At 53.7% G+C, this 21888-nt stretch overlaps 8 protein-coding genes and 1 non-coding gene across 9 annotated transcripts; 4 read left to right on the top strand and 5 right to left on the bottom strand.

The window, feature by feature from the left end:
- Positions 1–650: 650 nt before the first annotated feature.
- F5Z01DRAFT_678377 (uncharacterized protein) lies at positions 651–1557 on the bottom strand (the record flags this gene model as incomplete). Its single annotated transcript, XM_046265437.1, has 4 exons — positions 651–684; positions 735–1105; positions 1159–1317; positions 1372–1557. The coding sequence occupies 4 exons, from the start codon at positions 1555–1557 to the stop codon at positions 651–653; spliced, it is 750 nt and encodes a 249-aa protein (XP_046113719.1).
- Positions 1558–2051: 494 nt separating this feature from the next.
- F5Z01DRAFT_441053 (uncharacterized protein) lies at positions 2052–3322 on the bottom strand. Its single transcript, XM_046259772.1, has 3 exons — positions 2841–3322; positions 2626–2788; positions 2052–2575 (listed from the first exon to the last, which is right to left on the bottom strand). Exons 1-3 carry the CDS (start codon positions 3060–3062, stop codon positions 2502–2504), a joined length of 459 nt encoding a protein of 152 aa, XP_046113718.1. The 5' UTR covers positions 3063–3322; the 3' UTR covers positions 2052–2501.
- A 484-nt stretch (positions 3323–3806) lies between these two features.
- Positions 3807–5992, top strand: F5Z01DRAFT_441023 (lysophospholipase). The gene is made up of 2 exons (XM_046259771.1): positions 3807–5710; positions 5985–5992. Exon 1 carries the CDS (start codon positions 3858–3860, stop codon positions 5694–5696), a length of 1839 nt encoding a protein of 612 aa, XP_046113717.1. The 5' UTR covers positions 3807–3857; the 3' UTR covers positions 5697–5710; positions 5985–5992.
- Positions 5856–8039, bottom strand: F5Z01DRAFT_696138 (CFEM domain-containing protein; the record flags this gene model as incomplete). Its single annotated transcript, XM_046266277.1, has 5 exons — positions 5856–6440; positions 6569–6971; positions 7026–7698; positions 7745–7880; positions 7932–8039. The coding sequence occupies 5 exons, from the start codon at positions 8037–8039 to the stop codon at positions 6342–6344; spliced, it is 1419 nt and encodes a 472-aa protein (XP_046113716.1). The 3' UTR covers positions 5856–6341.
- Positions 8040–10441: 2402 nt separating this feature from the next.
- On the bottom strand, positions 10442–11328 carry F5Z01DRAFT_630958 (aquaporin-like protein; the record flags this gene model as incomplete). The annotated part of the gene is made up of 2 exons (XM_046261758.1): positions 10442–11038; positions 11089–11328. 2 exons carry the CDS (start codon positions 11326–11328, stop codon positions 10442–10444), a joined length of 837 nt encoding a protein of 278 aa, XP_046113715.1.
- A 3615-nt stretch (positions 11329–14943) lies between these two features.
- Positions 14944–18435, top strand: F5Z01DRAFT_740486 (WD40-repeat-containing domain protein). The gene is made up of 3 exons (XM_046266842.1): positions 14944–15806; positions 15860–17698; positions 17755–18435. The coding sequence occupies exons 1-3, from the start codon at positions 15425–15427 to the stop codon at positions 18012–18014; spliced, it is 2481 nt and encodes an 826-aa protein (XP_046113714.1). The 5' UTR covers positions 14944–15424; the 3' UTR covers positions 18015–18435.
- On the top strand, positions 18429–18500 carry F5Z01DRAFT_t102. The gene has a single exon. It is a non-coding gene; the product is annotated as a tRNA-Asp (tRNA).
- A 295-nt stretch (positions 18501–18795) lies between these two features.
- F5Z01DRAFT_440944 (Ima1 N-terminal domain-containing protein) lies at positions 18796–20661 on the bottom strand. Its single transcript, XM_046259770.1, has 2 exons — positions 20439–20661; positions 18796–20383 (listed from the first exon to the last, which is right to left on the bottom strand). The coding sequence occupies exons 1-2, from the start codon at positions 20562–20564 to the stop codon at positions 18833–18835; spliced, it is 1677 nt and encodes a 558-aa protein (XP_046113713.1). The 5' UTR covers positions 20565–20661; the 3' UTR covers positions 18796–18832.
- A 204-nt stretch (positions 20662–20865) lies between these two features.
- On the top strand, positions 20866–21660 carry F5Z01DRAFT_640843 (DUF2407 C-terminal domain-containing protein; the record flags this gene model as incomplete). The annotated part of the gene is made up of 1 exon (XM_046262543.1): positions 20866–21660. The coding sequence occupies one exon, from the start codon at positions 20866–20868 to the stop codon at positions 21658–21660; it is 795 nt and encodes a 264-aa protein (XP_046113712.1).
- Positions 21661–21888: the final 228 nt, after the last annotated feature.

Genomic DNA, 21888 nt, shown 5'->3' with positions numbered 1-21888 from the left:
CGCCCCCCCCCCCCCCCCCCCCCCCCCCCCCCCCCCCCCCCCCCCCCCCCCCCCCCCCCCCCCCCCCCCCCCCCCCCCCCCCCCCCCGCCATTAGCTACCCGGGGTATCAAGCATTCTAACAGTGAGCTTCCCCACAGAAGCCATCGTGCCGTTCATCCACGTAGGTCTTTAAATAACATCTTATTAGAATGGCAGTATAAACTACAAAATTCTGAAAAATCCGCATGCATGGACGTCCATTTCTCTGTCATTGCTGGATGTTCTGGCCTGCTACGCTTGCTTGCTTTTCACCAGATGGTGCCACAATGCGGAATTTGGTGAAGATGTTGCTCTTTGCCAAATTTTCTTGACTATTCCTTTACATGCCATGGAATTTTGGTTGACTGCTTTCCTTTTCCTAACAAACGATCACCTGGAAACAATTCATTGAAAAGGCTGCAGGTCTTGCGCTCGCCACTGCTACGACAAAGGCGCCAGCAGCCAGTGAATTGACAAAGTATGTTTCGTCCACAGACAAGCGCTTATTAGAGGATCGAGCCTGTACATGCTCGTTGCAAACTGTCGTAGAGTCGATGCCACATACGCAGTGGTTGCTGACGCAGAGTCTCGGATGGCGAATCGGCCTGCCTGGATGCTGTGTGTGACGCCCCTACTGGTACTTGGCCAGCTCTTCCGCGTTCCAGCTGCGATATAATCACTATCTGCCAGTCACTCGGGTTTCTGGGATACTTACGGCAAGAATTTCCCACTGAGCTCCTTCGAAGGCTCAGCCACGAACGCGGCGATCACATTGCCTGGCTGCTCTGGCTTCATGAGTGCGCCTTGATCAAGGAATCCGACAAACATGTCGTGCTGAGATTGGCTCATGCTAGCCTTGCCTTCAGAGCGAATCGTTGCTTGCATGTCGGTGTCCATCAGACCTGGATCAATGGCAATGGTGGTGATATCTGGCTCCTCGACCGCAAGGTGAGCGGAGAGGACATTGACGGCTGACTTGGAAGAAGCGTAGGATCCCCACGCGGCGAAGGACATGTTCACAGCGCCCGTTGATACAGAAAGAATGGTCCCTTTGCTCTTTTTAATCTCTGCGAGGGCAGCTTGTGCCTTTAAGGCGTCAGCGGTTTCCATAATTTCACAAAAGCTCCAGGATGCCTCACAATTGCAAGCTGGCTGAACACGTTGACGTCGTAGATGTGCCGGAACTGTTCGAGCGGGACATCAGAAAGTCTCTGAGGAGAAAGTACGCTGTGGTTGATAATGAGGCCATCAATCTGGCCGAAGGCCTTGACCGCAGCGTCGACGATTCTGCCAGCAATCTATTGAGTTTCAGTCAGCATATCACCATCGTTTGGGACCGACAGGTGTGATACCGCTGTGTCTGTCATATCGCCTGCGACGTATTCCACCCGGTCAGGGTGCGCTCTCTTGAGAGCCTGCAATGGCTCTTCAGATCTTGCGACAACGACAACCTTGTGAGATTGGCTGAGCAGACGCTGGGTAATGGCTGCGCCGAGGCCCTTGCTGGCGCCGGTAACGATGAAGACTTTTGGAGACATTCTGAGGGTATTTGCTGCAAGGGAACTTTGAAGACAAGAAGACATGGACAAGATCTTTAGTTTGAGTTGTCCTGTCGCAAGTCATCATGGACAGATTGGTAGAACTGCACGACTGCGCTTCGCCGCTTACTGTCGGGGAGGAGATCGTGGGTCGATCCACAGCGTCAATTCACAGGGCAGCAAACTTCTCCTCAATCCTCAGTCCGTTTATCGGAGTCGGTGCCACATTGCTGCAGGAACATATGACCAACCACGCACAGTATCCTCGCGAACGGACATCACCGTTGTGTCCATGGTTCGTGTTGACTTGCAGCTCGCCTGGGATCTTTAACCCCACGTCCAGGTCTGCTGCAGGCTCCGGAGCCTTTGCCTCGAACACTCTGCGCCAGATCCATGCGTAAGCTCTGATAGATAAATGTCGTGCATGCTGCCGATGCTACCATCAGTCTCGTTTCCATGACTCCAATTGAGCTTCATGCCGTAATGTACGAAGCTCACAGCCGACACCCCAAGTGGTGGAGAAGGGTGCGACCGAGTCCGTGAGAGAGTTCGCAGTGAGCAACCCAGCGATTGTCGTTGGCAACGGTTCTGCTTCCAGCGAAGGGGGTTGTTTATTCCGGGGAGAAGACGGTGGTTTCCATACAGGACTCGCAGCAAAGAGCGAAGTCGCAAAGAAATGAAATAATGACCAGCGCAGTGTATCTGGCAAGTTTTCCCACAGGGACCGCAAACTTACGCGTGACGAACCTGACGATCCAGCATATCACGGCAGGTCATGTGTTCTGGGGCGGTTGATATTAGTATCGTGAATTGATAGTGACTCGATTATTAGCGGAAGGCACAAGAACCGTAAAAGGCGTGCATGCTCATTGACAATACTTGTACGCGCGTGTTCTCAAAGTAGGACATTCTGTGAGACACAGTCTTCGCATTCCCTTGTTACCTTACTTCTTCGAGACAGCCTTGGCGAGATCCGCAAGGGCCTCGCGGCGCTTGAACTTGGCATCCTCAATGACACCTAGGATTATGTTGTGAGTAACGAATCGTGTAAGGGACATGGGAACTTGCCAGCATCGGCGTCACTTGAGAAGTTGCCGCTCCAGGTAACAAAGGTGTGGCCTGCGTGGCTGCCGGAAGTGATGGGATAGGCTCTGACTGTGCTGACGACCGACGAGTAGCTAATGGCGGGCTGGGACGAAATGACACTGTAAGTGATGTAGTGGTCGATTGTCTGGGAAAAAGTCAGGGCCAGATTGGCGGGTTCGCAGAGTGAATAGTCATACAGAGTGCTCCTCCTGCTTCACCTCGAGGACGGTTCCGTCTTTGAAGCTCCATTTGACAATGTCAGTGTCTGGCGATGCGCCCTTGACCCACTCGCTCTTGTCCAAAGCACTGTAAAATTTGGCAAAGTCCTGGAGCTTGAGCAGGTGCCAGACGTTGCTGAAAGGCGCCTCAATGACTGCCGACTCAATGACCGAGGTCGATGTTGGGATGCGTCCGGACATGATTGCTTCCGAAGAATTGTGGTATGATGCTGTGGTTGCTGGATTGCTTGGTTGTTGTGAAGGTCAATTTCATCAGCAGCGGGATGAGGAATGTGAGGAAGATCCAATTCCGTGCAGGGTAAGGTGGGGTAAACGAATTTGAGGGTAGGTGTCGTCATAGTGCCCTAGACGCGAGTGATTGCCCGCCTTAGCACCTGCCGCGTTGCAGACTTCAGGAGTGGATCCAATGCTGCTGCAGCTTTTCCCTCCTCTCCAACATCCGTCCGAGTCTGCGCTGCAGTGGATAGAGGAGATGTAAATGCTTCACCTGCATTCGTCATAAACTACACACATGTGCGATGCAAGGCACCCAATCCGGGGAGGCTGAAAGCCCTTTTGTGTCAACTGACAAGATGTCTCTCAACATTTCACCACCACAAACTCTTCTGTCAAGAGCAAGCAAGCAATAGCGGAGTCGATGTTTCTCGACTTTTCGTATCGCTCGCAACGCTCGCTTGGCCACGCCTCTGGTGCGAAGTATATGGGACAAAGTCCAGCCCTCACGTCGATGAATACATGTATTCTTGATTTTCGGCAGCCTCTGCCGGCCACGGTACATAGACCGTAAGGCTAGCCAATGCTGAGCCCCATGCCTCCGTCATACTCTTTCGTCACGCATCCGCGGGTTCCGCGTGCTTGGACATGCATATAGAGGATCACGGGAGCGGTTCATGTGCTGCAGTCTGAGACGTCCAGATCATCCTTGCTCGACGTGATTGTCCTCCATGACGGGGTCAGATTCTTATACATCCCGAAATGATGCAAACTACCCTTCTCTCTTTGCTCTTCAGCTCCCTGCTCATCCAGGTTGGTCTGGGGCTGCTGGTCGAACGTGCGCTCCCAAACTCCCCAAGCGGCGGATATGCACCAGAGGTGGTTGACTGTCCCAAGACGAAACCAACAGTACGTCTTGCCAACAATCTCTCTGATGACGAGTCACAATGGCTATCCCGTCGCCGGAATATCACCGTAGCACCTATGCGTCGGTTTCTTGAAAAGGCCAACATCACCGATTTCAATGTTGGATCGTTCTTTCGTCAGGCTGGGGATAACTTCACCGCCATCCCAAACATTGGCATTGCAGCCTCCGGCGGGGGTTATCGCGCTCTCATGAATGGCGCTGGCTTTATCTCTGCTGCTGACTCACGCAACAACGACAATTCAAGTGTCAGTGGCCTACTACAGTCCACCACTTACCTCGCGGGTCTGTCCGGAGGTGGCTGGCTGGTCGGATCTATGTTCGCCAACAACTTTTCCACCATTCCTTCCCTTCAGCGAGGGCGAAAAGGTACAGGCCTTTGGCAATTTGATCAATCCATCTTCAAGGGACCGAAGGAAGGTGGCATCGGAATCCTGAACACGGTCAACTACTGGAAAGATATACTAGAAGCGGTTGACAGCAAAGCCGCCGGCTGGGATACCTCGATCACGGACTATTGGGGTCGTGCCCTATCCTATCAGCTTGTCGGAACGCCCGACGGAGGGGAAGCATACACATTTTCCTCCATTGCGAACACCTCCAACTTCGAGAATGGCTCAACGCCTTGCCCCATACTCGTCGCAGATGGCCGGAGGACTGGCGAGCTTGTCGCAGCCCCGAATGCGACTATATACGAGTTCAACCCCTTTGAACTGGGATCATGGGATGACACCACGTACGGATTTGCGCCCCTTGAATGGCTCGCCTCCAACTTCACCAATGGCACCATATCGTCCAAAGGAGACTGCGTCCGGGGGTTTGATCAGCTAGGTTTCGTGATGGGCACATCGTCTTCTCTTTTCAACGCGGTTATGCTCGCCAATTTTAGCGGCGCGGGGAATGAAAGCAGCATCGCATCATTTGTGGCCAACGCGATCGAAGAGCTTCTTCAAAACTTCAACGAGCAGGAGAATGACGTTGCAAATTACGCGCCTAACCCCTTCTTCGGGTGGAACCCGACTTCCAATAACTCGAATGCCAAAGAGGACCAGCTGTCTCTTGTCGACGGCGGCGAGGATGGTCAGAACATACCGCTGCATCCTTTGATCCAACCAGCGCGGTCCGTTGATATCATATTCGCTATTGACTCCTCTGCTGATACGAAGACGAACTGGCCCAATGGGACCTCCCTGCGAGCGTCGTACAACCGGTCCATGTCGGACATTGGAAACAACACCTTGTTCCCCCCCGTGCCCTCCGCAGAGACCTTCATCAACCTGGGCCTCAACCAGCGCCCTACACTCTTTGGCTGCAATGCCACCAATTTCACCCTCACTGATAATCAAACTGTCCCGCCCCTCATCTTCTATATCCCGAATGCTCCGTATACGACGCATAGCAACGTGTCAACTTTTGATCTGGTCTATTCAGATAATGAGCGCGACGCGATCATTCTCAATGGCTTCAACGGTGCAACCCAGGGGAACGGGACCGTTGACGCCGAGTGGCCCACGTGTGTCGCTTGTGCTATCATGAGCCGTAGCTGGTGGAAAGCAGGGGAAAATCCGCCTCGCGGCTGCAGCCAGTGCTTTGACCGGTACTGTTGGAACGGAACGACGGACGAATCGCCTGTCGGCCAGTACGAGCCTGCCTACATTATCAAGAAGAACTCTTAAGCCGTTCCGGGGAGGCAAGTTGCGCTTTTTGTTCATTCAGTCGCTCACAGTCACTCAAAGTGCGGTCGTACCCAAAACTACTCCTGGAATCAAGGGCTCCCAGCCAAGTGTCAAACCATTGTCGATGGAGCCACCAGGACTTGAATTACAGAGGAGATGTTGCGTCTTGTCGAATTCTAATGTTCTTCTAACCTGCAGCAACATTTGCCTGAGTGTCGCGGACATTCGTTCGCGACTGAGTCATCATTCATTCACAATGCAGACGGCCCTGACGAAGCACTCATCCAGTTTACGTGCCGACGACCCCCTCAGAGGCATCACACTGTCAGTTGGAACATGTTCACATCGAACATTGCAACCCACCCAGTGCAGAAGACCCAGATATGAGGCCAACCCGAGACGTCCATGGTGTGTCTTTTGCAATTATTGGTCGATGGGAGGAGGGAGCTGTGTCCTGCAACGATGCCCCTTTCGCACATCACACCCTCCTCAGCTAGGTCAGTGACCCCCGCAGTCAATGAGACCGGACGGGAACAAGTGGTGATCACAAACACAGCTGCGACACAACGGAGACATCTCTCACACTTCGTGTATCGACGACGTCCAGAGCTTCGCTGCATTCGATAGTGTTCAGTACTTTAGTACCTAATAATGCACCGATATGCGAGCAGCACTGTTCTTCAAGGCCGTAATCGTCGACTTGTTGTGACAATTCACCATGCCTCTCCGCGTCCGGAGTTCACTCTAAAGTTGAAGTCGTTTACGTGACTGAGGACATCAAATAACTGTGCACCATCTTCGACTTGGATGCTCATTTGCTAGTACCTCCGTCTCCCATTGCTATCCAGATGAGCCATCGGTACCAGGCTCACCTCGTCATTCTCGCTGTACTTGACGGTAAATGTCTGGTGGTAAACAATGCCCCTTTTGGAATCCACCCACGTTTCCCCAGCGGAGCTCGCCGAGGATGGCATGCTCCCGCCTCTCTCTTGATCTGCGATGACGATGGCAAGGCCCCTGCTTCTCCGACCACTGGATCGCTTTGCGCTTCCACCGCTTTGGTCCTCGTAATACGCCGTGGCGCGCCTTGTGCCAGACAGCACAGGAAAGAGTTTGACGAGCAGCAGGCGCACACTCGGTAGACAAGCACATGCAATGCCAACACAGACTTCAATAGTCGACCAAAAGGAGATACCGTGGATCTCCCAAGTGGCGTTGATTGTGGCAGCGAAATGCACGAGGCTCTTTAATCGCATGATGCTCACGACAGTGACACTGTACAGGCGTGTCAGCAAAAGGCTATTGCTTGACAGGAGCTAAGGCACTCACAAAGTTCCGACACAAAACATGATTGCCACGCCAACCTTCTTTTTCCAGTGCAGCTGCAAGGACCGCAACTCCCACAGTGGGATGGCAAGCATCCATAGATCAAGCGTAATGTTGATCGCTGCGTGGGACCATGCAAGCCTGTTGCCATTTATGCACTTGCCTTCATGCAAGCCGTCCCATTGCAGCCAAAAGTAGCGTATAGGTCGGCATTGAAAGATACCGACGATGATGTAGACCAGGGTCCAAACGGCTGTGAACCAGAATGTCCCCCACAAGAGACGCTGCGTTGGTTTTCGAGGGAAAATGCGTACGTAGAAGGCGATGAAGCTCAGCTTGATGAGGCCAGCCTCTAGAAAGTAAAGGCTCACCGAACTATAGAAGTACTTGAGCATGGTGTTGATGTTCTCATGGGAGACTGTCCAGATGTCTCTCCCGAGACCGTGCTTCGTTGTACCAGCAAGCGTGATATAAGCAGAGGGGATAGTGACGAGGAAGCTAGCTAGTATCAGGTAGTCGTCGAGGCCGAATCCAATTCGTAGAAAGATCTTGTAGAAAAACCGAATGGAGAAAAACACGGCGGACATTGTGACCATGGCAATGGTCAAAACCACGTGCTGGTGGGAGTTGTCCCGGACCGGAGCGAAGCAATTGGTGGCCGTGATATTCTGTGTGTCTGTATTGTCAGTGATGTTCTAACAGAGGAGATAACAGAGCCATACTCAGGGTTTCCGGGATAGTGCATGATTTCGCGACGCAAGACATGGCCAGCCCTTGGAAATCCTGGTCCGTGCAAATACACAACCAGTCCGTTGGCCCGCATATGCCCGAGAAGAATGCATCAACGATACAACCTTGCTGTTGAAGCAGGTTAGTGAAGGCCCGTGTCGTTGAAGGATTCTCACTTACAGCACATTTGGGATATTCGTCCAAGACCGCGGCCACATCCGGTGTCCCTTGACAAAGAGCCGTGGGTAATGTCGCCACGAAGAGTAGAAGCATCCAAAATAGAAGCATTGTGAAGCTAATTTAACTTCAAACCGGGGAGTTTTGGAGAGGAAGATCAATCTGCATTACCGCGTGGCGGGAACGTGCCTGATATGTACACCAGCCATGGAATATCCCCGAGGGTCGAGCCACGTTCCGCCCCTCCTTGAAGCGGCTGCCGGCTGGGGAATCAAGCATACATCCTCAGCCCATACGGTGAAAACCTTTCGTGCGGGTGTTTTTCTGCTCCTTGGTACCTTCCTCGCCACTGCCAATTGATAGTATCGGCAGTTGCACGCCAAGATTTAGACGAATCTTGTCATTCGTCTGGCGTCGTCCTTGAGATAGGCATCTACACGGAAAGCTAGGGGCAACCAAACAATTGCCGACTGTAACAATGTCTGCATCTGCTGCATAGCCCACCTCACTAGAGAACACACACTGCATCATTTCATGCAAGCTCACCCCTCGAAAAAACGGACAGGCGCCACAGGCGCGGCTGCTCTACCAAGTTCCGCCTCTCGAGAGGGGCGCACCACGCTCAGGTTCCTCTATGATGGGAGCTGGCTCCAGTATCATAGCTAATAGCAATACTGAAATGGGCATAGGGCCTTGGTCAGCAAGCTTCGAGCTGGATTGAGACGTTTCCGAGCATCATCCAGCTGGCGCATGTACGTCTAACTCTTACGGCGTCTATGAGCAGACAAGCAGCTTCATGGTGACTGGGACGAACCGAGTACACGGATTTAGTTAAGCGAGCACTGAGGACATGGAGGCGGCGATAATGCTGGAGGGTCAGAGGAACCACATGTGGCAGGAGCCTTTTCGTCGGAGCCCGGCCTTGGCTGTATGATGGTATACAAGTACTCTTCTTACATGTACATGACACTGCATTCAGCCCGAGCCGACGTGCAGAGAGGGTCACTGCAAGCAGGGGCAAGAAAGATCAGTTGACAGCGAAGACTCTACTACACGTGGCTCAATATGGAAGTTCAGAAGATGGAGCCGCCCAGTTTGGGTTTCTTCCGATCAACCGACAGGGGTTGACAGTCAAGAGGTAACAGACGTTGGAACTATCGTTTCATGCCCAATAATGTGCCGCCTCGGCTGCAGCACGTCCGTGAAGCGGGGTTGACATGGCAACTTCAATACGAAGGTGTCGGAGAGTGTGTGAGAAAGCCCCTGCCATTGTGCGTGACATATGTGTCCGATGCATCAGCTACGGGCCGACGACAATGGTTGTCGACTGGAGCGTGGGCTTGTAAGTGCAGGGCTTGATTCAGCTCCCAGGATCTCAACACCACTAGCATCCTGTTTTTCGGGAGCCCAGAGATACTACTACCGAGCATTTGAGTCTGGAGTTCGAAAACCTTGGAACGTACAGACATGAGATCATCGAACTACAGGTGTAAAGATGCACGGAATCTGTCCTCAGTCGGACCTCGAGGCGGATGACCTTGTAGTTACTTAGAAATGTCTGCCAGTATATGAGACTCTTGGAAAAGGATCGGTGTCTAATTGCTGAGTGACAAGGAAGCCTCATGCCAGTTTGATGCCAGTTCATCCCTTCGGCCGTGTTGAACACCCTTAGATCAGATGTATTATAGAGTATTGCATCCGAGGCTCCACGGCTGGATCCGTTCAAGAGGCAAGCCTCAATCCGGCAGTCCATCTGAAGAACGCGGGGTTTCCAAAGCAGGGGTTATCGTAAGGTCTGAGGCTCATGCATGACCTGCACATGTCGGCCCGCTGAAGTGTGAGCGATTGATAGCAGCTGGATTCGGCAGTATCTCCGCCACCCTGCAGCAGCATCAAGCGGGTTAAGATTCAAAGTGCCCCCTTTTAGGGAGGTCAAAGTGCTGGTCTAGACAGTCCTCTGAGTTCTGGGACTTTTTCTATCTTGGAAAGCCTTGGGTTTGCTCTTTCTGAAAGTCATCGGTGTTAAAGATTCTTCTATCCATCACGGAGTCCGCTCCAAACTCCATTGCTACGGGTCTCACGATATCATTGAGATGGTTTAAGCGAGTCCACGCTCTGAATGTCAGTTCCAGCATGGATGGTTGCAGGCTGACAATTACCTCGAACCGAATGTGAATTGAACGTAAGAACTCTGTGTCTAAAAAGTCTCACAATAATATTTGACCTCTACTGTCTTGGAGATTATTTCCATTGGTGACATAGAATCTGAGCATGACAAATATCAATGGCATGATCACCGCTCGCGCTCGAATGCAGGACGCGATGACTCAATACACTGTCCTCCTGGCCTCTTCCACGACGCAAATGGTATTACAGTGTTACTGTGTATGGTTGGCAGCATCTGTCAAGGGGCACTTCAACCCCACCTGATGAGATAGGTTAGCATCGGGGCTTGTAATACCCTGGTCATGAACGTACAGTGCAAGACTCTCGAATGCCGTATCTGGCCTCCATCACTGGCGCTCGCCTTGCGGGGATGTCCGGGAAGCATGGCTCGCAGTTCCCGAGGTCTGGTGGGCAAGCTTGGCAGCCTCAAGTGCCCTCGCAGCCTCCTCAAGATCGATAGCATCTTGCCCCGGGTTGACGTACTCATAGCGGCACCATTTCAGTATCTCATATACCGCAAAGGCGAGGGTTGACCCGAGCAGTGGTCCCAGCCAGAAGATCCAGTGGTAGCCTGGGAAGCTGGTGATGACAGCTGGGCCAAAGGAGCGCGCTGGGTTGATTGAGGTTCCCGTGTAGCGAGTCCCTACAATGTGCGCGATGAACGCGGCCAAGCCTATCGCCACCGGCGCAAGATAGGTACCATGATGCTTCTCGACGGCAAGGAAGAGCACGGCCAGCACAAGCGGTGTAGTAATGAACATCTCGAGAAAGAGACCTTGAGCGATGCTTGTTCCGTTGTTCAACTTGTTGCCCACAGTAAACGGGCCCGGAAGGATCCCTGAGACCACGGCGGATGCTGCGATTGCTGCCACGAGCTGCGTGGCAATGATGGCCAAACCGGCCACCGGCTTCACTACTTTAGCAAGCATCAGTGCCCAAGTAACCTTTATTGTTCAGTTAGAGATTGTTTCGCGGATTTGAGACGGATACTCACAGCGGGATTGAACATTCCTCCCGTGACCCGGAAGAACACCCATACGGTGAGGGCTAGGGATGCGCCGAAGGAGGCGGCAATATACATGAGACTGAATGGGAGCAGTGGTGCCTCTGAATCCAGAGGATCATTCGTGTCCAACGCCGTCTGTGCTCCACAGAAGGAGAGGAAAAGGAACAAAAACGTCCCGCAGAACTCGCCAAAGATGGTGACGATGATATGGCGAGTCCATGATGGCATCGAGCCGAACGGGGCCTCGGGGGGGAGATTGAAGCTCCTCATAGTGAGTGTCAAATGTTAGATCAAAGCGAATAGGTGCTGGTGATTTTCCCAACTACTAGTACATGAACGGCTGCGTGCTGTTGGATTTATAGATCTCAAGCTCACACCCAGCCGTCACCCCCTCCGTGTGACAACCACCTGACAGCATGCTTCTTTTCTACCGTTTGCAGAAGTCTATGATGTGTTGGCGCAACACTCACTAGTGAAAGAAGATTGGCATGGGAGCATCCACTTTGCATCCTCCCTGACCAACTTCGCTTCGGGGCAGGTAGCTGAAGGGGTCTGGAACGGAACGCAAAGTATAATCCCCGGCATAGAAACGTACTACTTTACATGTGCATTCAGAAAGCCCCGATGCTGAATTCATGTTGGTCAGGCCATAACGTCTGGGGATTTGCCCATATCCTCGTCGGCGTCCAGTGTCATTGTCAGGTCCCGTCCAGTGGCTTGAAAGCCTTCCCTGTGGTACAGTCACCTAGTGCCACCCTGCACAGTCTGGTCCTTGAAGGTCGATTCGATTCTCGAGAAATCGAGACCACTCGAGAATCTGGCACGTCTGCAGTGCTGTGCCCGTGAACCAGTCAGAGATTCAGTGCTATGATCCTTATTCATGGCAAGCTCAACCCGTCTGGCCATTCTATAGGAGATATCTACCCGCCTCCAGCTTGCCGTTCGAAAATAAGGTTGGTCCGGTGCTAAAGGGTGCATTGACAGGTGCCTCGCCTTTTTCTATTTCTGTACCGAGTTCCGAATGGCAATTGAGCACCCTCAGCCCACAATGTCACATGTAATGAGGTAAGAACCTCCCCCTATCCCTATCGACCACGTATACAAGCTGCGTGTCGTTGCTGTCACTTGGAAATGGCGGCGTAAAGCGGAGATTATAGAGTGTAACATTGCCCAGATCCAGTTCCATGCTCAAGATGCACTTGCCCAAGATCAGTTGTATCCCCTGGCTGGGGCCTCGTCTCTTGAATATAGGGGATTGAGTTTGTGCCCGCGAAAACTCAAAGTTGCAACGACACCCTCATGAACCTTAATCAGCTGAATTATACACATCCCACGCCCACTGTATTCAACCTGTCGTACATTTAAGAACTTGATCAACCCAGTGTATCCTGTCTCTATGATGCTGCTTTTTCGCTTGCGTGTATCGGGGTTGACCTTGTCGACAAGTTGAACAGCTGGACCCCTAGAAGTTACTTATACGCATGCTGAGACGAGCCAATTCAATGCCAAACGCTAAGTATACCCCGCCTGCGCCACCCTAGGCTTGCTGAGCTGCGGACCCTGAATGTGACCAATGCTCCGCGTTAAACTTTGAAAGCTGTTTGTGAAGCTTTGCCTGAGGAATGTCGACCCGTAATTCGGCTGATCCGCCAATGCCGTCCCCAGCATCATTGCGGGTGGGCCGAGATGTCCAGCTGTATAGACGGTATGAGTATGAACCCCGCCCAGTCCGACATCTGTCTTGCTTCATGCTTCCAGGGCATTTGGCGCTTTGGTGAACGTTTGCGCGTGCATCTGTTGCCTTCTCGTCCTCGCCTGGAAGATCAGGTAGCTGTTGCCGCTTAACGCATAGCTTATTCCTCGCGAGAAATCGGCGCAATGCGCCAGTCCATCAGTCACCGACTTCTGGGTATGAACGATCATAGAGTAGCGCGTGTCCGGACGCCGGAGGGTGTCGACACTCGACACATGGCAATCACTCCCCTCCCTCCACATTTACCCTCGCTTGGCAGTTATTGTCAGCCGCCATCTTGGCAGGGACTTGTTAGCGAGCTCTTGGCGTCGTGGCGCCTGTGCTGTGCCCGTGCCACCCCCCATCCCCGGGGAGTCACTGACAACTGTAGTCTCGCAGCCTGCAGGGTCTGGAATCTGGATTCAGGGTCTTTCCTGGACTTGACACCCTTTTTGCAATATAAAACGAGACAAACAAACACTGTCCTGGCCGATCTTGACAATGGCGATTATGCGCAGCTGCAAGGTGGAGGATGAGCTTCCAGTATGTACATAAGGTGTACGCAGCACACTGTGGCCAGGGCCCCTTGATCCCTCATCGCAGTACTGCAGCTTTCTTTCATCAGCCTGGGTCTTCAAAATCGGGCAACGTAGCAGCGATCGAGCAAAGCTACTGCGTCAACATTACTCGGGGAAATGTCACATGTGAAGGATTCTTTCTCGCACCCACGTCGTCTCCCCGCATGCCACATTTGCAAAGTCAATTCCCGGCAAAGCAACGCCGTCCTGCGAAACAATATCACTGGTGTCGCAGATCTTCCTCTCATCGAATCTGGACCCTGAGGACGAGTGTACGTGTACTTTCATGAGGTTCGCTCGAGTGTGAGACCGGTCCATCCAGGGCTTGGACTTGGCGCACGGTCGGTCCATGCCAATGATTGGCACTATGAAAGCTGCAATGGTAGTGTTCAACCAGGGAAGCTATGTGGAGGAGTATGCACATGATATTTCGATCGGTCGTGGCGAGACGAGTCCTTACAGCGTCCTCCATTTCGAATTGGTCGAGCTTTCGAAGCTGAGGCACTAGCAACATGAAGACAGCGCAAGACCCGAAGGACCACGACTATGGACTTCCTGAGGGGTTCATATAGCGTGGCTGTGTTTGCGTTCGAAGGAAATTCCGAGTGGAGGGAAGAGCAGCCGTGGCTGGTGCTGGGACAGGTCGTCAATGCATCCAACTTGCGGCGAGAATGTGGTGTTCTTGAGGCATGACTTCGAAGCCGAACGGCGAATCAGGAGAAATTGATTTGACAGCCAGCGCCGAAACGAAATCAAAATGAAGCTGAAACAGCGAGAAAGAATGTGTGCTTCGTGGTGAGACAGGCGATCTCCCACGCGTGCTCGTTTTGGGGCGTTGCCTCCAATTCTTCCACGTTGTTCTGGGGAGCGATGATCTTGTGTGGTGGTTCTTTATACACGCGGCTGGCTCGTTCAAAATGTCCTCGACACACTCGCGCACGCGGCTGCGATGCAATTCCGGACAGCGGGAAGATCTCAGAATGAACAATATGCGGCAGCTGTGCTCAGGTGTCGCCCATGGGTTGTCGTGCTGCCTTTGGTCGAGTTGGCCTATTCAGGCTTTCCATTGACGCGTCGTAGCTCGGTACGGTCATCGCGACCAAGCGCAGGGTCGCGAGATGAGTGGTGAATGAAGATTTGGAACGTGGTTTGCGAGCTGTGACGTTGCCACGAATTGCTAATCACGCAGTGAGTGTATGTCATGTCTCGCGTGACACGACATTGATGTGTGCCTGGCTGGGACTGCGCCCTTATAGCAGTTAGGGTAATGTTTGTGCCGTGATTTGGGCACAATGTGCCGTTGCGTGTTCAAGTTTTGTCTGTGGTAAAAGGAAGCTGTTGAGGTCGCGTGTCTAAATTTGTCGTTCATCTCGAGAGATTTCCGGGCAGTAGGTTGTGAAAACCCAAACCACCTAGAACACAAACACTAGCGGTCTATGATTTCTGTGAAACTAAAACTATTTTATAAGCAGCAATTTCTCGTATCAGATCCTCTGGGACTTAATCAACCCAAGGGGTCATTTCAAAGAATGACAGCGCGATGTGCTTCGCAGGGCGCAGTGATATAGGGTAGGTGTCTACAGACAGCCTGGCAAAACATCGGAGCAACCTGCTGCGGTTTCCAGGAGTTGCACATTCGCAAGACCAACATTGTCAATCAGGCCTGATTTGATTGCGAACGAAGCTTCTTTGACGACCCCTGTTTTGACGATTATGACCACAAAATTGTGACCTGCAGAATTGAACGCATCTCCGATTGCTCGGTCCGGCCGACTCGATCATATACCCCCCTCCCCAGCAGCTATCGCCCTCAGCCATCGAGCTGCACCTCCCGTCTCGCGACCACCAATTCCAGCTTTGACCTGGGGTGTCGCCCGCGATCACACGAGAAACGCGCCATACCTCGCGCGTCTACGATCGCTCCTTTCCAATAATCAAACTCTCTTTTCCTCTGCGCAAGTCATCGACGGGGTATGACGCCGCGTGATTGTCCGTTTGTTTGAAAGGCATCGCAATGGTCCCGATCACTGGCAACGGTGTGGGCGCCCAATTGGACGGAATGGGGTCACAGATGGCCGGCCACGGGCATAACCAGCCCCCGGCCACAGAGTACACCCTGCAAGGCGTCATGCGGTTCTTGCAGACAGAGTGGCACCGTCACGAACGCGATCGCAATGCCTGGGAGATTGAGAGGCAGGAGATGAGAGGACGTATCGCACATCTCGAGGGTCAGGCGCGCCGCGCAGACGCCACCCAGAAGGCTCTGCGCAAATACGTGCACATACTCGAACGCAAGGTGAAGGACCAGGCGGCGCAGATCAAGGGCGAGGATGCTGCCCATGCCGATGCTGCGGCAAAGAACGATCGCGCTGCCCAGATTGAGGCCAAGCTCAAATGTACGTGTTGATCCCTCGAAATCCAAATGTGTGCCCTGTTGACAAAAGCGCAGCCACCGCCGAAACCCATGTCATCCCCGGTGTGGAGGATATCGAACTGGACCGACCCGACGACGAGGGCCAACGCCAGGACCTCAAGAATTTCCTCGACCAATGCCAAAACGAATTCATGTACCTTATGATCACGCCCGCGAACCCACAACCTCCTCGCGAGTCACCTCAGCTTCCGATTATCGAGGATCTGCGCGAGGTAGATTTCGGGTCTGTCCCTGGTGGCCAAGCCATGGAACGGCAGTATCCTGCGCACCAACGGTCCCAGAACTACATGAACGATGTAGAGCGACAGCAAACCCAACAGCAACTGCAACAATTGCAGCAGCAGCAAGCTGTGAACCACGGCGTAAACGCTGGCTCCAAGCAAAACCCGAATGCCTTTGCTTCAAGAAACGATGCCCAAGCGCAGCCCATGACGCGCTCCGGTAACGACAACCAGCCCGCCCCAGTCTACAACGTCGAGTCGAGCACCCCAAACGATTGGAACGGTCCGGTTTCGGTCACCACCCGCGTGGTGGATGAACATGCAGACACTGGCTCAGCTACGGACGTCCCCGAGGACAAAGACAAGCGCAGCATGAAACATTCAGCTGACATTGAGGGCTGGGAATTTCCAGAGGGCACGTTCCCCGAACCTGGCAGCGCCCAAATACCGTCCAATCGACCTGACACTGATGTCTTCCCGAACGCTGAGAATCCGCCCAAGTCTCCCAACAAAGCTCCTGGCCAACACAGGCGCAAGAGCTCCATGTCGCGGCGGCTGAGTGCCGAGCATGAGTCAAACATCGCCCAAAAGGCTGAGATTGGCAACTTCAAGCTGCGGTACGGTCTTCGTGGTCACCTGAACGCCGTCCGAACTGTCATATTTTCTGGTGGCGGCAGCCCTGGCGAGCCAGAGATTTGCACGGCGGGCGATGACAGCATGATCAAGCGCTTCCACATCCCGCGACTTGACGGACATGGTTCTTGGAACTCGGCGTCTGATCTCGACGTGACGGCCAACTTTACCCACCGTGGCCATTCAGGTGCCGTTCTTTGTCTGGCGTCGTGGTCTCCCGCTCCCAACTTCACGGCGGGCGGTCGCGCGCAAGGTGATGGCTGGATCTTCTCCGGTGGACAAGATGCGACGATCCGCGTCTGGGAGCGAGGACGGGTGGATCCCAAGGCGACGCTGGAGGGCCACACGGATGCGGTCTGGGCTCTGTGCGTCTTGCCAGCCACGCTTGGTTCCGTGTTTGGCGCCTCGAGTCCTCACGGGTCGGCCGACCGCATGCTGCTGGTATCCGGTGCGGCTGACGGCTCCGTGCGGCTATGGTCCGTGACGGGCCCTCCCCAACTTGGCTCCCCGCAGCCTGGCGCGAATCGGGGTGTCAGTGGTCGTGGCGGGCGCGTGCGTGGAAACTCGATGAGCTCAGGAAGCGGCTTCTCCAGCACACCGCAGCCCACCATGGCATCCAACTCGCCCTTTAACCACACACTGATTCACAACATTGTCCGTCCCGACGGATCCACGGCCAGTCCCACGGCAATCTCACCGCTAGGAAACTCTGCCGAGTCATTCATCGTGTCCTACTCGGATGCTGCCGTCATCGTCTACGACACAAGGACAGGTGAACAATTGGGATATATGGACAGCATGGAGACGTATGACGGGTCCAAGCGTACTGGCGTCAACACCATTGTCGCTACGACTGTGGGATTGGACCAGGCGCACAGCGGCATGTCTGATGATGACAACAACGCGGGTGGTCCCACCGGAGGGGGCCGCTCTGGCGTCGAGGGCACGATCATTACCGGCCATGAAGACCGTTTCGTCCGGTTCTTCGATGCTAACAGTGGTATGTACCCTGTGTGATTCAGGAATGTCCTCAACTCAGCTAACCTTTGCTCGCAGGCCAATGCACCTACAACATGCTAGCTCACCCCGATGCCATATCGTCCCTTTCGCTGTCACCAGACGGCCTTGAGCTTGTCTCTGGCGGTCACGACGCGTCGCTCCGCTTCTGGAACCTCGAGAAGCGCACTTGTATACAGGAAATGACAGCGCACCGGCTGATGCGAGGTGAAGGTGTCTGCTCCGTGGTCTGGAGCCAGGATGGAAAGTGGGTTGTGAGCGGAGGAGGTGACGGAGTGATCAAGGTGTTTGCGAGGTGATGCTGGCTGCGTACTGACCTACTTTTCACTGTCCGAGGTGGCATGAGCGAGCTTGGTTGTCATGCACTGTAGAAATTCTTGAGGCTACATCCGGGGCGTGGCCTGTTTCATAGTACTTACAAAGGTGCGAACGGTTTGAGAGGCGTGCATATCTGCTAGCGGCGCCTGAGCATTTACATGTACAGATACATTGGTTAATGTCATTCACGGGAGGGCGGCAATAGCTGGTGGTTCTGCCTTCTGGTCTCGTTTACGCAATGGATGTTGTCTCGATTTGGTGAACTGATTCACGCAGGGAGAGCTCGATCGAGTGACGATGTGGCTAAAGGTAGAGAGCCTGAGTTGGCTATATAGCACGTAAGAACAGCCTCCATTCCACAGCGCCTCACTACAACGGTTGTTCACAACCGCTCATCTTCCGTAGTATAGTGGTCAGTATGCAAGCTTGTCACGCTTGAGACCCGGGTTCAATTCCCGGCGGGAGAGATCCGCCAGCCGCACAGCGGTTAAATTTCTTTTGAAGTTTTGTGCTTCTTCTACCCTATCTACATTAAATACCATTCTCTCCAATGGCTCCTTTTGATGATATTCAATTTACGACGGGACATTACTATTTTGCAGCAGTACAAATGCGTTATTCATCAGCCATCTATTACCACCAAATTGATTGAACCAGCTCTTGCCCATGCCATGTCTTCCCAAAATATATGCATCCTCTCTGAACACCGCGCTCTCATGCTGTAAAACAATGTGGTCAAGCTGATGATATGACCGTCCAAGGACCCTTTGTCATTCATTCCGTCCCTGCTCCAACGATCTCAAAGCCCCAGCCACGACCTCTTATTAGTCCCTGCGCCTTTCTTCTCAGGCTCAAGGCTGAAACCTTTAACAAGCAGGTCCGCCAGCTCGCCGTCCTCCGCGTCGCCTTCCCTCGGCGCATGCCATCTCGGATTCGCAAAGTCTACGTTTGGTCGATTCGCTCTCGTCTGGGTGTATTGCTGCTCGGCAGGGCTGGCCATTGGACTTGCCCTTGATGTCGCATCAACACCCTTGTTCTGCGTCCACTCATTACCACCGCTGGAGCCCCAAATGACAGGCTGACGAGCAGGAAGGCGGGCCTTTTTGGCGGGGCATGTTGGCGCCTCTGGCACTTTGAAGTAGAACGGGCGACTCCCTTCTTCCGTTGGAGCTGCGCCGAAAGCAGAGTGATTGCCGCGAGGTGACTCTCTCAGAGCTCTTGGTAAAGCCTGTGCGCTTGTTGGTGTCCATTCCATGGCATCTTCGTCTTGAAATCCATCCACTAACCCCCGCCGTGATGGGCTCGCTGCGAAGGGAGAAGATTCGCGAATGGCAGACATGTCCACATCCGGAGGCAAAGCGCTTCTGGGTGTCTCCTCGAGAGCTGCGCCCAGTGTCTCGGCGAAGGATTGGCTGGCCTCGCGTTCCTCATGTTGGACCGACGTTGGCTGACTAGTCGGTGCCACGGGCGGCTTATGTTGTCCAAAGATTGGTGTCATGTCTGTTCTGATGCACCTCAAAGCCAGAATGCTGACAAATATCGTCAAGCTGGCCATGGCAAGATGTACGCAGAGTTGGGCACTGCGGCTTTGCGAGCTGACGTCCAAGAGCGGCAGCACGAACCGCATGCCGCACATGAGAGCTTGGAAGAAGTACCAGTGGCCTAGTCCCGACAGTTGTCTTGTGAAGCCGCGACTGACCTGAACAAACTTGGGATTCCACCATGCGGACGCAAGGCTGATGGCTAAGCTGGCTTGAAGAAGCACGCCGTCGGCGAGGGGGTCTCGCACAAAATGCTGAACAATGGCACTGGCACCATGTTTTAGCCAACCATCCCCGTCTGGATTCGACATTCCATCAGGACTTTGCGCCAGGAGTTCCAATGATCCCAAGAGGTGCCACAATACATGCGAGCCTAGGCCTAAACGCCAAAGCCAACGACCCAGCGCATCGACGTAGTCTAACCACGTTCTGTGTGCGTAGATTGTTCTGACCTGCCGGCCCTTCTCCGTCATTTTCCTGAGATGGTCCGTCTTGGCTGTGTATTCGGCGTTCCTAATCTTCCGTTCGACATTCTTCGCACAAGACTCGCACACCTGCGGATAGCGCTTCTCCAGCCCCCTTCGAAATCGATAGTACTCCTTGTCTAGTCCAAAGTCGCTGTCGTTTGCAGGATCGCTCGACGTGTACTGAGCCAGGGACGTGACGAAGAGATGCTGGTTCTTCTGGCACGTGGCGCAGAAGATGTCTGCGGAGGATTTGTCGTTCATGGGTGTGGTAGAGGTAAAAACAGTGTTCGTGTACGCGCTGTCGTCCTGGATGGCGGTCGGAGGGTCGGTGATCTGTCCATTCTGACTCGTTGTCAGCCTGCGCACATGCAAGGAGGCACTTCATGTTGTTTGCTACCTTGTCCAGGTGGTTTGGCGCATCGCAGTGTTTGCACGTAAAGTGATGTTGCGTGCCATCAAACCGGAAGTCTGATTGTTTCCCGCAGTAAAAGCACTTCAGAAAGCGGGACCGTCGTAGTATCATGATTGCATTTGTGTTCTTTGGTACCCTTTACCAGGTAGATAACGTACACGCGGTAGCAGATCGGCGCGGTGGAAATGTTGATGGTCGGGCAGGATTCTGCCGGGCGATGACGGTCGCAGGGCGGGCGGTGAGGCCCTTGCTTCCAGGCAGCTCCCACCTTCACTGGCGTCTTGTGTACTTGTACTTGGAGGCATGTCCTACAACTGCTGTCAACTGCTTCATAACTTCAAACCGGACCTCGTTCTCTCGCAAGCCACGCATATCGTCACAGATTACATTCCAATCCAAAGATGTAGCTTCGATGACTAGCCCTCTACGATTGACTGTTCGGTTCTCAACGTCGCATCCCGATCTTGATCTCGATGTTCCCGAACCGCACAATGCGACGCCCCTGTCTCTGAAGCGTATCTTGCGCGAGCGCCTCAACACGCAATCCCGCCTTCGCCTCATACACCAAGGCCGCCTGCTACCAGACACGGCTGCTCTGAGCTCCTGTATCACACCCATCTCCGTGCCTGACAGCGAAGACACCCAGCGCGACCATGATCCAAAGGGCAAGCGGAAGGTTGGCGAGCCCGTGCACAGGACATACATCAGCTGCGGCTTGGGCGATGCACTCACCCCGGAGGAGCTCGAGGCAGAAGCTCGGGGGGCAGACAAGCCGCCCGTTGCGACGACGATGAGTCGTTCCACACCAGTTCCCTCCACGCGACCACGCCCTCGTGGTTTCGACCGCTTCCTGAGCCAGGGGTTCACGACATCCGAGGTCGCCACGCTACGGACGCAGTTCCAGTCCCTCAATCATGTATCGCGGTCGTCGCCCCCAAGCCCCGATTCGCTCCGCACAATGGAAGATGCCTGGATAGACTCTAACGCCAGTGATCCGGCCAATTTGCAGGTGGCTGAGGACCATGGGCTCAGCGAGGGGCATTGGCTGGCCATGGCCATGGGCTTCTTCTGGCCGCTCGGATGCGTTACCTGGGCCGTCAGACAGCAAGATATATGGGCCGAGAGATGGGCGGCCTTTGTCGTCGCCGGCGCTATGCTGGGAGTGCTGACGGGATTCATCATGATGCTCTCGGCCGACACGTATTGATAAACGGCCGTGAACTAGACACTCAAGAAAGAAACAAGATTTAATAACCCCATGCTATAAAATCATCGAGACACTTTGTTTGGTGCGTAGTTCCGCAGTGTGGTCATGTCTGGATATTCCAAGTCATATTTCATATTGTGATGATGAGCCTACCTTACAGCGGGGCTAGGCTCGATTGAGATTCTGCCGTTAGCGGTGAAAAGGTAACACCGGAAGGGTGAGAACCTG

This window comes from Emericellopsis atlantica, assembly GCF_019669845.1.
Source record: "Emericellopsis atlantica unplaced genomic scaffold F5Z01scaffold_49, whole genome shotgun sequence".
NCBI classification, from domain to species: domain Eukaryota; kingdom Fungi; phylum Ascomycota; class Sordariomycetes; order Hypocreales; family Bionectriaceae; genus Emericellopsis; species Emericellopsis atlantica.
Note: the sequence above shows the minus strand (reverse complement) of the source record. Positions and strands in the feature narration are given on the sequence as shown.

Bases quoted from the DNA above. Each gene is read 5' to 3' on its own strand.
- F5Z01DRAFT_441053 (XM_046259772.1), bottom strand. From the start codon at position 3,062: ATGTCCGGACGCATCCCAACATCGACCTCGGTCATTGAGTCGGCAGTC. The intron at 2,789-2,840 runs GTATGACTATTC...ACTTTTTCCCAG, and splicing joins TGAAGCAGGAGGAGCACTCT to ACAATCGACCACTACATCAC. The intron at 2,576-2,625 runs GCAAGTTCCCAT...ACATAATCCTAG, and splicing joins CTCAAGTGACGCCGATGCTG to GTGTCATTGAGGATGCCAAG.
- F5Z01DRAFT_440944 (XM_046259770.1), bottom strand. From the start codon at position 20,564: ATGATACTACGACGGTCCCGCTTTCTGAAGTGCTTTTACTGCGGGAAA. The intron at 20,384-20,438 runs GTAGCAAACAAC...ACAACGAGTCAG, and splicing joins CGCCAAACCACCTGGACAAG to AATGGACAGATCACCGACCC.
- F5Z01DRAFT_740486 (XM_046266842.1), top strand. From the start codon at position 15,425: ATGGTCCCGATCACTGGCAACGGTGTGGGCGCCCAATTGGACGGAATG. The intron at 15,807-15,859 runs GTACGTGTTGAT...ACAAAAGCGCAG, and splicing joins GATTGAGGCCAAGCTCAAAT to CCACCGCCGAAACCCATGTC. The intron at 17,699-17,754 runs GTATGTACCCTG...CTTTGCTCGCAG, and splicing joins GTTCTTCGATGCTAACAGTG to GCCAATGCACCTACAACATG.
- F5Z01DRAFT_441023 (XM_046259771.1), top strand. From the start codon at position 3,858: ATGATGCAAACTACCCTTCTCTCTTTGCTCTTCAGCTCCCTGCTCATC.